The 14099-nt window shown below is 45.8% G+C and overlaps 1 protein-coding gene across 4 annotated transcripts in view; it reads left to right on the top strand.

Annotated features, from left to right (window-relative positions):
- IZUMO3 (IZUMO family member 3) overlaps positions 1–14099 on the top strand; it is a 126976-nt gene that overhangs the window by 62549 nt on the left and 50328 nt on the right. For 3 of the 4 annotated variants that reach the window (XM_063942699.1, XM_063942697.1, XM_063942698.1), the window contains 3 exons: positions 586–732; positions 8522–8587; positions 11292–11381. In XM_063942699.1, coding sequence (XP_063798769.1) covers positions 586–732; positions 8522–8587; positions 11292–11381 — 303 coding nt within the window. The remainder of the gene's footprint in view (positions 1–585; positions 733–8521; positions 8588–11291; positions 11382–14099) is intronic. The other variant, XM_063942700.1, reaches the window with a different exon arrangement.

Genomic DNA, 14099 nt, shown 5'->3' with positions numbered 1-14099 from the left:
CCTATACAGTGTGTGTCAGTGTGCATCTGGTCCCTATACAGTGTGTGGTGTGTGTGTGTGTGTGTGTGTGTGTGTGTGTGTGTGTGTGTGTGTGTGTGTGTGTGTGTGTGTGTGTGTGTGTGTGTGTGTGTCAGTGTCTTGCCCCGGGTGAGAGCAATCCTACTTTCGGCCCTGTCAAGGGGCTATAAGGGAATCTGTAAAAAAAAAGCAAGTTAAAAATCCCAGTACCGATCATTTTTGGTCAGAAGCGGCAAATCCAACATGTTAAATTTCCCCAATCCCCCCACCCAGGCAACGGCAGAACAGGGAATTGCCCCGATAAGTCCCTGATGTATGGGCCCCATTACTCCAGTCATTAGGTTCCCTTGTTAAGTTGCCATGGCAACCAGAATTTTCCCAGCTCTGATATGAAACACATACAGCATTGTGATGTGTTACTGGCATCATTGAACCTGTGCATATTCATAACCACCACACTGAAAGTTCCCTAAATGTCTGCGACTGGATGGATTAATATGTTCTTTTTCCTTTTTGCCCTGATTTTTTATTTACATCTCACCTTTGGAATGTTATCCTGTGATCCAGTTTTTGTGAAAGATCTTGAACACTACCTGAGTTCGCAACTGCCTGCAGACGTTCCCAACAGACAAGTATTTCTGGACGGTCTAAACAATGAAATTCTTGGTGTTTATCAGTCATATTTTAAACAGAAGGAATACCTTCGGATTATTGGTAAGATAATAACGTCCCATATATTCTTATTCATAGTAAATTATATGGTGATAGTACTCTAGTAGAGAATACGAGTACTTACCAACCATACAGACGCTTTTTGTTTTGATAATAATCTAGAACCACGGAAACATATATTTTCTTTTTAATATCATAATAATAATAATGTAGAAACGATTTTGTGTTTGATATTGAATTTGTAAGTAAGAAAACGTAATGACTGAATAGGAATGGAGTGGATTAAACCTGGTAGGCTGGGGGCGGGACTGTAGGGGCATCAGGTGTTTGAATTGTCCTATAGGGGAAGAGGGTGGTGTTTTAAGTGTATATTGGGGGTCATTCCGAGTTGATCGTAGTTGTGCTAAATTTAGCACAGTTACGATCTTCTTCCCTGACATGCGGGGGGATGCCCAGCACAGCGCTAGCCCGCCCCGCATGTCAGTCCAGCCCCCCCCCCCCCCTCGCAGAAGTACAAAGGCATCGCACAGCGGCAATGCCTTTGCACTTCAAGAGTAGCTCCCGGCAAGCGCAGCTTTAGCGTGCTGGCCAGGAGCTACTCATCGCTCCCCGGCCCGCAGCGGCTGCGTCCCGCCCCCCGTTCGGTCCGGCCACGCCTGCGTTGGCCGGACCAAACCCACGAAACGGGGGCCAAACGCTGCCGTTCCGCCCCCTCCCGCCCAACGATCGCCTCTGCCTGTCAATCAGGCAGAGGCGATCGTATTCCTGCTACGTCCTTCAGCTGTCTGGCATGCGCCGGCGCATGCGCAGCAGGGCCCGTTCGCTCTGCTGCGTTAAAACGCAGCGAGCGAACGGGTCGGAATGACCTCCATTGTGTCTGGTGAGGGCTGGGTCAGCCTCTTTTGTTACAGCCTTCCCACCTTCCCTCCCCATTTTGATGTCTGTAGATGTGGGTTTTCTGCATTAGCATTGAGGCGGAAAAGAACGAGAATTGGTTGGAGTTCAATTGGTGGTTGGTTTTATGTGCGCTTACCTTCGTTGACTGTTATACATCTGCTGGACCACCTTTACGGGGGCATCCTCATCACCCGTACGGGTGGGTAGTCAAGAAGAAGGTTGAGTGGATACCTTGGTGTTTTTAGTCGGTTTGCTTCATGGTTTTATTATGTGGGAGGTGTATTTTGGGTTAAGGCTGTTTATGGCCGTTCTTTCGTTGCCACCATACTTTTAATTTTAATTAACCGATAGGGTCATTCAGTTTCATAAATCATTTAAATAAATAGCTGACATTTTTCTGCCAAATCTATGTCTTCGTGTGTTTATTTTAATTATTAAGTTTTATTGTTTAACTATACTTGCTTCACACACAGGGAAATCCTCAGCCGCTAGGAGGTTTATGGAAATGATGCCTGTTGTCTTATTGTAATAACAACTGTTATATATGCTGATATATTTAATGTGACAGGCAGCCTGATGTTATTAACGGGTGTAGTATGGTATGGCGGCGGCCGGACTCCCGACAACCAGCATACCGGCGCCGGGAGCCCGACCGCCGGCATACCGACAGTGTGGCAAGCGCAAAGGAGCCCCTTGCGGGCACGGTGGCGCGCTATGCTATTTATTCTCCCTCCAGGGGGGTCGTGGACCCCCACGAGGTAGAATAGCTGTCGGCGCATGCCGGGTGTCGGAATCCCGGCGCCGGTATACTGTGCGCTGGGATCCCGACATTCGGCATACTGAAGACCACCCGTTATTAACTACCACTACATGCTGGAAGCACACGTAGACTATAGTCAGATGTATTTTAACACTTTAGGGATTTTAGCCACAATAACAACACAGTAAGGCATGAGTAGGCATGGATGTCAATCACAGTGAGTTGGATTAAGAAGAGATAAAATGCCCAAAATCCCCCCCTCCCCCGACCACAAATACAGTTTAAAGTACAGTACTGTAGGTAGTAAAATTGTTGCATATACCTTTATTTTGCTGTAAAAGCACTGAATATAATTCATAATTTGTCAATTTTATAATGTACAAGCAGGGTCACCCAGCGTTGCGTGAGTCTAATTTGTAATGTGTAGCAATTTTTATACAGTATATTAGCAAATCATTTTGTAAATTGCCCAAAAATGCTATTTAGAAAATAGACACAAGTTCTGATTAGAGAAATAAAATAAAGGTTAACATAAAAGTTTAATTAGATTTTATTTTGACTAGGATTTAATCATTAACTACATTTATGTTTTTATACTTTTATTATTACAATATTATTTTATAACAAAGTAAAAGCAAAAATATAATTTTTATATTAATTTCTTTAATTTGAACAAAACTTAGTGCTAATAATTATACCTTATACTTAATACTAATTTATATACAAAGTTTAAAGAAAAATTAGAGTTTACAGAACTTTATATACTATAATATATGTATAAGCTATTTTTTTTTGAAAGGAGAGTATACATAAAGATGTGTATCTGTTCCTACTCTAGAGCATCTTACATACAGATGACCATGGGAGAGCAGTTGTCTTGTAGTTGAAGCCCAACAACTTTAAGGGGTATATTCAATAATTGTCGGAAGCTGCCGTCTTGTCGGAAAGACGGCAGGTTCCGACAGAAATAGGTCAGAAGGGGTTCCGACCTATTCAATAGGAACTGATTTTTTTCTGACAAGTCGGGAATTCCCGACTTGTTGGAAAACACATGGACCGGCGGAATAGCCGCCGATCCACGTGCTTCTGTCGGAAATGGGGCCAAATCTGATGTTTTGGCCCCCTTTCCGACAAACTCAATCCGACTTGAAAACAAGTTGGATTGAGGTGAGGAGACAAGCAGTGCTGCGGCCGCGGGGGGAGCAGAGATCGGCGGTCGGCGGGGGGAGATGGCTGCAGGGGGACATGTCTGCAGCGGCAGGGGGAGGCGCAGCAGGAAGAGAGTAGCCTGGCCCTCCCTGCAGCACCTCCCCCCGCTGCCGCAGACATGTCTCCCCGCAGCCATCTCCCCCCGATCTCTGCTCCCTCCGCTGCCCGCAGGCACCTCTTTCCCTTCAGCGCCTCCCCCCGCCGCCCCAGACATGTCCCCCCCGCAGCCAGCTCCGGCCGCCGATCTCTGCTCCCCCCACTGCCCAGCTTACCCCCGCCACCGTCCCGCTCGCAGCCGCCGCCATCTGCACTTCTGGCTGCTGCTGTCAGCGGCAGGACAGGACCCTGTGTACGGCCAAAACCGACAGTCGGATTTGGCCGTCCACTGAATAGGGGTTGTCGGACCCATTCCGACAACTGCATGTCGGAATGGATCTGACTCTTATTGAATATACCCCTAAGTGTTTGTCCCTGGGGTCTATTGATCAACTTGGCAAAACTTAATCTTACTGGAAATTGCAAGCGTTTAAATTGAATTGATATTTAAGATGTTATTAGTGGTATTCTAGGAATAAAAGTGTCTTCTCTTTTGCCACAACCAGTTTGTATTTGTACTTCAATGGTACGAGACCGTAAAGCTTTTATCATTAGCCTTGTACCATTGCAGAGCATAGACAGATCTAAATTTCATAGAAGCATTATAAGAGCTCCTATTATAAGTTGCAGTTGGTGTGGGATGGCAATCCTGGAGGTTCTAAAGAATTTATTGTCGTGAGATTTGTTGTTTTGTGGTGTTGATGCTATGTCGTGTTGTCGCAAGGTTTCCTTCAGTCAAACAATTGTTTACAACCATCTCAATCATATCTGAATCATTCCCAATACCTCGCTACGGCTCCTTAAAATACCTGCTGTATTCCAGCATTCAGACTATTGATTTTACTTTGATAACAAAATGTAAAGCTGGGTACACACCTGACCATCACTTCGGCAGACAGACTTACCAATCAGCCGCCACACGTGTCGGTCAGGACACCCAGGTGGGCAGGCATTTGAATGTGCCCACCCAGCTGTGATGTCAGCCCTCAGCAGCAAGTGTACGGGTGGTCGGTGGCCAAACCATATATACCGCTAAATGTGCCGATTTATCTGAAGATATATTGGCCATCGGCTGTGTTGCACAGACGATGTGATATGTTGGTGAATTATGTCGTTCACAGACAGATCAGGGGTACACACCCGCCGATGGCCTTGTGATATATCTGCCAGTCTACTGTGTTGCTAGAGAAGAGGGGCCGGCACAGAGCCTGCACACACACGCTCTCCTTTCTTAAAATACCCCTGCCCCTACACCAGGCCTGGGCCACCTATAGGTCTCCAGCTGTTGTGAAACTACAAGTCCCACGATTAGCTGGCAAAGCATGCTGGCACTTGTAGTTTCGTAACAGCCGGAAAGCCACAGGTTGGCCGGGCCTGTCCTAAACTATCATCCCCAATGTCTCCCCTAATATGTAAAGGTACGAGGCTTTTGCATAGAGCACTGTTTTCCGTTAGTCTAGCAGTTAGGTATCATGTATGGAATGCACAGTGTCAAGTATCTCTGAGGGGCAAAGTCCTTCCCTGTAGGGAGGTGGGAGCTTTAATTCTGCACGAGGTGAGGAGGAGGATGGAGCTGGAGAGGGGGAGGTTAGACATCGTCGACTGGTCCCGCTTGTGGCATCAGCTGAAGCCCCCTTAGTGGGTGTTGGATGACTTCCCTCTTTCCAGTCTATTGGCTGATACTGTTTTTGCACTTTCAAATCTTTTTAGGTTTTGTATAACTATATTTTTGAGGGAATGGTTTTCATGTATTGGATGGGCTATAATAAACATGCTCTATTTTTTATTTGTTTGGTGTTAGTAGTCTTGGTTTGAGAGGAGAGTGAGTGGGGATGTATGGGTGGATGAAAGGGGGCTGAAAGGGTATGAATGGGGAGGAATGGGGATGAATGTATGCTAGTGGAGGGAGAATGAATGGGTGGGAGTTTGGAGTTAAGTATGTGCTCCTGGAGATGGAAAGGGTCAGGAGAAAAGAGGTTTAGAATAAAGATTGCCTGGAAATTTAGAATCTAGAGGAGGAGTCAGAAGGGAAGGGTTCGGGTGGAGAGGGAGGGACTAAAGAGGTTGTTTTTGTTATTTTCTTGTTTAAATATTAGGATTATTTGGTATATGTAAAGTTTTGGTTTGGTTTATTTCTTGTTCAGAACTACATGTGGAATATGCTGTCACCTTATTATTTATTTGAAATTGTAAAAATTTAAATATGTAAATATGTGGTTGAAATTTTAAATAAAAAACATTCCCTTAATATGTAAAAATAGAAATGATTTGGTGAGGAAAATAGAAATATAATTTTAATACCTATGATTTATGGCCGACCATGGGGAGCTGGCCACCATTGTGCTGTCATGAAGATGGGCCTATTTGTACATGGAGGCCTGGAGCTGTACGCCCATCTGCCCAATTGTTCATTTGGCCCGGTGCATATATCTGGAGAATGAGGAAACATGTGCTGTAACATATTATTCTTTTATGACCCTTCAACATGTGATTTGAATTAAAAAGTTTTAGTAGTATGTATAGAATTTTTAGTATCAAAGACAATTAAAATTATATGGACAAAGGAAAACACCACAAATTAAATTATTAGTATTATATACTGTATATCTACATATATAAAATGGAGATTGACTCACTGATTGGCTCATCACGAAATCTCTTAAACCACAAGGCCTACAATCTTGAAACTTGACAGGTAGCTTCTCCTTAGGTCCCAGGTGCTTGCTAAGAACCGGTTTTACAAATGTCACTGTCCATCCACGGAAATCGACAAAAATGTATGTGTGTATGTACAGTATGTATGTATGTATGTATGTATGTGTATATGTATATGTATATGGTCCAGCATAACTCCAGAATGGCTACAACAATTTACACCAAACTTAGTACACATATGACATACAATCTGGGAACAAACACTGTGGGGGTAACACACCCCCAGCACCCCTGGGGGGACAGCAGCACAGAGTATATCAGGAGACAGCATAACTCCAAAATGCCTGTTCCAATTTACACCAAACTTGGTACACCTATGACTTGCAGTCTGGGAGGAAACAATGTGGGGGTAAGACACCCCTAGCACCCCTAGGGGTGGGAGAGCAGCACAGAGTATATCAGGAGACAACATAACTCCGGAATGCCTGAACCAATTTACACACATATGACTTACAATCTGGGAATAAACACTGTGGGGATAAAACACCCCTAGCGCCCCTAGGGGTGATGCAGCAGCACAGAATATTTCAGTAGACTGCATAACTCTGGAATGCCTGGAGTAATTTACACCAAACTTGGTACACATATGACTTACACTCTGGGAACAAACACTATGGGGATAACACACCCCTAGCACCCCTAGGGGTGGAACAGCAGCACAGAGTATATCAAGAGACAGCATAACTCTGGAATGCCTGAACCAATTTACACCAAACTTGATACACATATGAATTACAATCTGGGGACAAACACCATGGGGTGAAGATACCCCCAGCACTCCTATGGGTGAGGCAGCAGCACAGAGTATTCCAGCAGACAGCATAACTCTGGAATGCCTGGACCAATTTACACCAAACTTAGTACACATACTGTATGTCTTACAATCTGGGAACAAACAATGTGAGGGTAAGACACCCCTAGCACCCCTAGGGGTGGGACAGCAGCAAGAGTATATATGGAGACAGCATAACTCCAGAATGCCTGGACCAATTTACACCAAACTTGCTACACATATGACTTGCAATCTGGGAACAAACGCTGTGCAGGTAAGACACCCCTAGCACCCCTAGGGGTGAGGCAGCAGCATAGAGTATTTCAGCGGACAGCATAACTCTGGAATGTCTGGACCAATTTACACCAAACTTGCTACACATATGACTTGCAATCTGGGAACAAACACTGTGCAAGTAAGACACCCCTTGCACCCCTAGGGGTGGAGCAGCAGCACAGAGTATTTCAGCGGACAGCATAACTCTGGAATGTCTGGACCAATTTACACCAAACTTGCTACACATATGACTTGCAATCTGGGAACAAACACTGCGCAAGTAAGACACCCCTTGCACCCCTAGGGGTGGAGCAGCAGCACAGAGTATTTCAGCGGACAGCATAACTCTGGAATGCCTGGTGCTATTTACACCAAACTTGGTACTTATATGACTTACAATCTGGGAACAAACACTGTGGGGGTAACACACCCCTAGCACCCCTAGGGGTGGGCCAGCAGCACAGACTATATCAGGACATGCATGATATGTCAGTGTCGACAGGGCTGCATGTGATAGTGGCAGTGACATGATGTGTGGAGGGGAATGGAGGTAGCAGGAAGCCACACGCTGATAGTTATATAGTGGGAGGAGCAGGGACCCCAGCAGCACAGAGTATATTAGTAGATGCATGATATGTCAGGCAGGGCAGGGCTGCATGTGACAGTGGCAGTGACATGATGTGTGAAGGGGAATGGAGGTAGCAGGATTCCACACGCTGATAGTTATATAGTGGGAGGAGCAGGGACCCCAGCAGCACAGAGTATATTAGGAGATGCATGATATGTCAGGCAGGACAGGGCTGCATGTGACAGGGGCACTGAAATGATGTGAGGAGGGGGATGGAGGTAGCACGAACCCACACACTGAGAGTTATATAGTGGAAGTAACAGGGTCCCCCAGCAGCACAGAGTATATCGGGAGATGCATAATGTGCTGCACTATATAAGAAACTGTAGATAATTTACCTACCTCATTCCGTAGCAAAGCACGGGTATTTAGCAAGTATATGTATAGAAATGTAAATAAATAAAACATTTTTGGTTATGTACAGTAACATCTAAATAAGGAGTATTGCTATTAACATTCATTGTTAATTTTTTCTTAGATATTAGAAGTGTTGCAAAACTGAAGGCATTGGTATTTGAGAAGCTGAAAGGAAAGCAGTTTGAAGGTAAGAATTAAAACGTGAGCTTTGAAATTCTGAGATTGTGTACCAGTCCTGCAGAGGACAGATGGAACTGACTGCAGTAAGATGGAAGCCCGGAAAGGAGGGTGAATTTACTGAAGTGGACTAGTTTATGTACAGCTTGGAACCATCAGATTACTGCACATAAAACAGCGTGTTTTCAAATAACATGGTCTGAAATATTCATATAATTTTTTTTTTGCCAAATGGCACAGGCAGCCTCTCAATGGGACTGATTCAGAGTAGTACACAAACCAAGTGGTTTGCGTACTACTCCAGTTAGAAGATTGGCGCATGCTCAAGATCTTTACTGCGCACGTTTCGGGCAGTTACTATGAGATCTCTTGCAGTTCCCCAAAGCCACAGCGACAGACATTGACAGGCTGCTGTCGTTTGGGGTTGGGGCCAGGGCAGGGATGGCCAGTGTTCTAGAAAACTGGATCGTGTTACCCCCGTTCTTCCAACGCAGATTTCTTGGCATCAGCTGCAGAGCTGTGATGACCAATTAGAGTAGCCTCAGGCGCACTCGGATGGACAGTGTTTTCGCAGAGTGATCCGATCCTGCGTCTTAGGACACAACAGCAGATCATGGAAGCAGGCAGGAGGTGAATTGCAAGCAGCTTCAGCTATTTCGCCTGTCAGAGCTGGTTCTTTAACGAAATGGTAGTGCACCATTAATTCTAGTAAATCCGTATAATAAACAGTCATTATACCCCCATTGTATTAATAAATAGTATGCTTGGCCCAAAGTATTAATAAATAGTCATCTTACCATCTTAAAAAAAAAATGAATAGCGGCATTAAAACAAAAGTTGCCTCAAAAGTTAATACTACATGGTGGTGGTGAGGAGTGGCTGCAAGATGCAGCCTAATACTTCTGCCCACACCTACCCCTCCTGGGATGTAGGTCCCAGGATGATTTGCAAGTATGCAGTTTTACTGAGTCTTTTTATTTATTTATTCTATTCTAAAGAATCCAATTTTGTTAATTACACTTGTCCAGAGACATCAGCCATAGCGGATTAACAACAGAGCAGTGGGTGGCACTGTGGCATATGTGAACTGCGGTATAACATTAACAGGAGCACTATAGTGTTTAAGACATTTGTTGTGCGGGGACTGGGTATAAGAGAGGAGATGGCGCGTGTGTAAACTCTGTGTATGCCCCCTCATCTCTGCAGCGCAGTAGATTCTACTGCGCATGTGCAGGTCTCCAGGAACAGTTTAATACTGTGATTCATGGCATGGCATTTGCCACCATGAGGACGGGGCCTAATAGCGCAAAAAGCCTTACCCCGCCCCCTGGAGTATTCATCTGCATCTACTCTACGGACTACCAAGATAAAGTTGGCAAGTATGCATGAATCAAATATACTGCATCAAGAATAACGTTAAGGCTACTACAGTCCGTTACAAATATATACAAAACTTGTTTGCTTTTACTGTATACATGCTTTGTGCACAGTAGGCCAGCAGCTGCCAGTGACGGGCCAGATCCTGCGCAGGTCCCGGTGCCAGTTCCTGCGCAGCTCCCGGTGCCAGTTCCTGCGCAGCTCCCGGTGCCAGTTCCTGCGCAGCTCCCGGTGCCAGTTCCTGCGCAGCTCTCGGTGTCAGTTCCTATGCAGCTCCTGGTGCCAGTTCCTGTGCAGCTCCTGGTGCCAGTTCCTGTGCAGCTCCTGGTGTCAGTTCCTGTGCAGCTCCTGGTGCCATTTCCTGTGCAGCTCCTGGTGCCAGTTCCTGTGCAGCTCCTGGTGCCAGTTCCTGTGCAGCTCCTGGTGTCAGTTCCTGTGCAGCTCCTGGTGTCAGTTCCTGTGCAGCTCCTGGTGCCAGTTCCTGTGCAGCTCCTGGTGTCAGTTCCTGTGCAGCTCCTGGTGTCAGTTCCTGTGCAGCTCCTGGTGTCAGTTCCTGTGCAGCTCCTGGTGCCAGTTCCTGTGCAGCTCCTGGTGTCAGTTCCTGTGCAGCTCCTGGTGTCAGTTCCTGTGCAGCTCCTGGTGCCAGTTCCTGTGCAGCTCCTGGTGTCAGTTCCTGTGCAGCTCCTGGTGTCAGTTCCTGTGCAGCTCCTGGTGCCAGTTCCTGTGCAGCTCCTGGTGTCAGTTCCTGTGCAGCTCCTGGTGTCAGTTCCTGTGCAGCTCCTGGTGTCAGTTCCTGTGCAGCTCCTGGTGTCAGTTCCTGTGCAGCTCCTGGTGCCAGTTCCTGTGCAGCTCCTGGTGTCAGTTCCTGTGCAGCTCCTGGTGTCAGTTCCTGTGCAGCTCCTGGTGTCAGTTCCTGTGCAGCTCCTGGTGCCAGTTCCTGTGCAGCTCCTGGTGTCAGTTCCTGTGCAGCTCCTGGTGTCAGTTCCTGTGCAGCTCCTGGTGCCAGTTCCTGTGCAGCTCCTGGTGCCAGTTCCTGTGCAGCTCCTGGTACTCTGTTGCAAGTGCTGCTGGAATTTCACCGGGATGGAACAGTACACCATGTGGTGAAGGCAGGGTGGGTCAGGATATACATTTACACCATGGTACACCACATGGTTCATTCCTGATTATGTTTATTTTTCTCTTTTCCAGCAACCTATTTCACATCTATTGAGTTATGTCCATCAGATAGTTAAATTTTTACTTTTCTCATAAAATGAATTGATCATATATCAATAGTGTTCTCTGGACGAACAACAAACACACATAGTACTGTTCTAGCTTGATTTTTCCTACAGGAATGAATGCCCAGTGGCTACTTGTGCAGAAAATAAGATCTCAACTGACGAAAGAAATGAAAAAATCGTTGGAAGAATTCACTGATTTAGGTAAAATTTGAAAAATTATTTTGTAACAAAAATGTGCTCCGCTTCAGTGTAGAATAAGGGGTAGATTACTAAAGCTTCTAAATCAGACAAATAGAGATGTTGCCCAACCAATCAGCTTCTAGCTATCATTTCTTTATTGTAAACTAGAAAATGATAGACTGAGTCTGATTGGTAGCTATGCACAACACCTCCACGAAGGGGTTGGGGATGGGATACTGGTAATCAGGTTACCGGCGGTCAGAATACCAACAGCGGCATCCTGACTGCTTGAAATCCCGACACGGCCGCTGCAGTAGGCTAACCCTAATCCTAAATCTCTCCCTAACCCCACCCCCCACCCCCCCAACAGCCTAACCCTAGCTTTCCTGTCCCACAGCCCAACCCTAACCCTCCCCCCATGGCAGCCTAGCCCTAATCCTCCCGTCGCAGCCTGACCTTCACCCCAAACACAGCCTAATCCTAACAATCCCCCTGCAGCCTAACTATAACCCTCTCCAGTATACTTACATTCGGGATTCCAGCTGTCAGGATTCTGGCGTAGACATTCTGACAGCTATCGGGATTCTGACCGCCAGGATCCCATACGCCGGCATGTCAACTACATCCCGTTTTAGGAACTTTAGTAAATCTACCCCTAAGTGTGATGTGGAATTTATGTTTATCATTATGGGGGGAATTCAATTGCCAGTGAATTAATTTGCCCGGCTGAATAAGCGTGGCAATAGGTGTGCTGTACAGCAGCACTGCATGGCTATTGCCTTGCTTGGAAGCAGCAGTGATAGTGCTGTATGGTGATGCAGCAGGAGACGGCTATTACAAGCAGATGCCTCCTGCTGCAGCAGTGATCCGGCCTGCGTCCTAGGATGCAGCATCAGATGACTTGACTCACCATTGGGAGGCTTGCAGTACCCATGGTTCCATGTAAGCTGCCTGATGCAGAGCCAAGGAAATCTCCACCCTACAACGGAGATCCCTGGCCTCTTCCCTTCCCCTAAACGGCTGTGACATGCCTCCATTTTCACAAACAAAAGCTGTTACGGCCCCTTTCCCGGCCCCCAGAAAGCAGCAGACTGTCAATCTGCTGTCATCCTACTACTTGTAACACAGGACCCGTCCGCGCAGAACAGGGCCTGCACAAGCGCAAGTGGCAATGATCGATACTTTGCGCATGATGTCGCACCTCCAACTGCATCTGAATAACCCTCATACTGCAGTTAGAGGAAGCTACTTCTAAAACTACAAACATGTACCAGCTGTTATGCCAAACACCCAATGGTGTATTGCTTGCCTTTTTTTTTTATTATTTGTGGAATGCTAGTAAAATGCTTGTCAGATGTTTTGCTAATGTGAAGCATTTATATACTTACTAGTCTTTAAAAAAAAAATATTATAGGCATTGCTGAATTTTTTTTCCACTGAAGTAAAAGAACAGAAATAAGAGAAGCAGTGTTTTGAAAAATGTTTCTAGAATGGAACCCCAAACACCGCAAGTGGGCATAGCAACAGTAGTTACTGGCTTCTGGTGTCATACAGTATCTGCGTGTATGTGTTTTACTTGCACAAAAAATGAATTTAAGGCCAGTTTAAAAAAAACACCACTGAGTATAAGCTCTTAATGAGAGCCTAGCAGACAATAACACTGTCGATTCGACAAAAAAAAGTGAAACAGCATGGGCGAAAATGGATTAAAAAATGGTCGAAAACGCCCGCAGTTGAATATCCTGTGTCGAATTAGTGCCGTTTTTTCGACTGGTCAAAAAAACGGCACTTAATTGAATACCCCTCTTAGAGAGGTTTATCTTATAGCCTGAGAGAGAACCATAATCACCCAGAATCTGGAATAGTTTGAGGAGAGATTAGGGTAAGGATAACATCATAAGCAAACAAGGGGATCTATTCATGAAGCAGTGAAAATAGTGGAGAAGTGAGCCAGAGAAGTTGCCCATGGCAACCAACCAGTGCTGAAGTAACATTTATAAAGTGCATTCTATAAAATTATACGTAGCAGATGATTGGTTGCCATGGGCAACTTCTTCACTGGCTCACTTCTCCACACTTTTCACTGCTTCATTAATAGACCCCAAGTTTTCTTCCCAAGTGACATCCCCTAATATCTGAATCGAGGCGAATTTGAGCTGCAAGTGGTTCAATAAGCAAAGCAAAGATAAGGGGTTACAAAGGACACCTGTGTCTAGTGCCATTAGTTCTGGAAAAAGGTGACTAGAGAAGCCCGTTCACAGAGACCCTGGCTGAGGGAGTGGAGTAAAGGGCTTGGACGCCATGAAGGAAGCCACCATCAAAACCAAAGGCCTGTACAGTGTGAGTCAGAAAGGACCAAATGATCTAGTCAAAAGCCTTCTCGGCATCCAGGGAAAGTACCAAGGCAGCAGTGTGAGAACTATTGAGAGTGTGGAAAAGGCTCATCACCCATCTAGTGTTGTCTTGGGCCTGTCTCCCAGGTATAAAATTCATGTGCTCATTGTGGACCAAACTAGGTAACACCAGGTTCAGCCGATTGGCAAGGGTCTTTGTGTATATCTTGATTTCGGTGTTCAACAGTAAGATAGGTCTGTAGTGGGCGCAGTTGGAGGAGTCTTTCCTTTCTTTCGGGATAACAATAAGGCAAGCCTCAAGGGCTTACTTGGAGGAGGAGTCCCCGGACATCACACCGATGGGAGACTATTAACTTCCAACAGATGTTTGACCGCATTTTTGAGG

The sequence above is a fragment of the Pseudophryne corroboree genome, chromosome 10 (assembly GCF_028390025.1).
Source record: "Pseudophryne corroboree isolate aPseCor3 chromosome 10, aPseCor3.hap2, whole genome shotgun sequence".
NCBI lineage: Eukaryota > Metazoa > Chordata > Amphibia > Anura > Myobatrachidae > Pseudophryne > Pseudophryne corroboree.
Note: the sequence above shows the minus strand (reverse complement) of the source record. Positions and strands in the feature narration are given on the sequence as shown.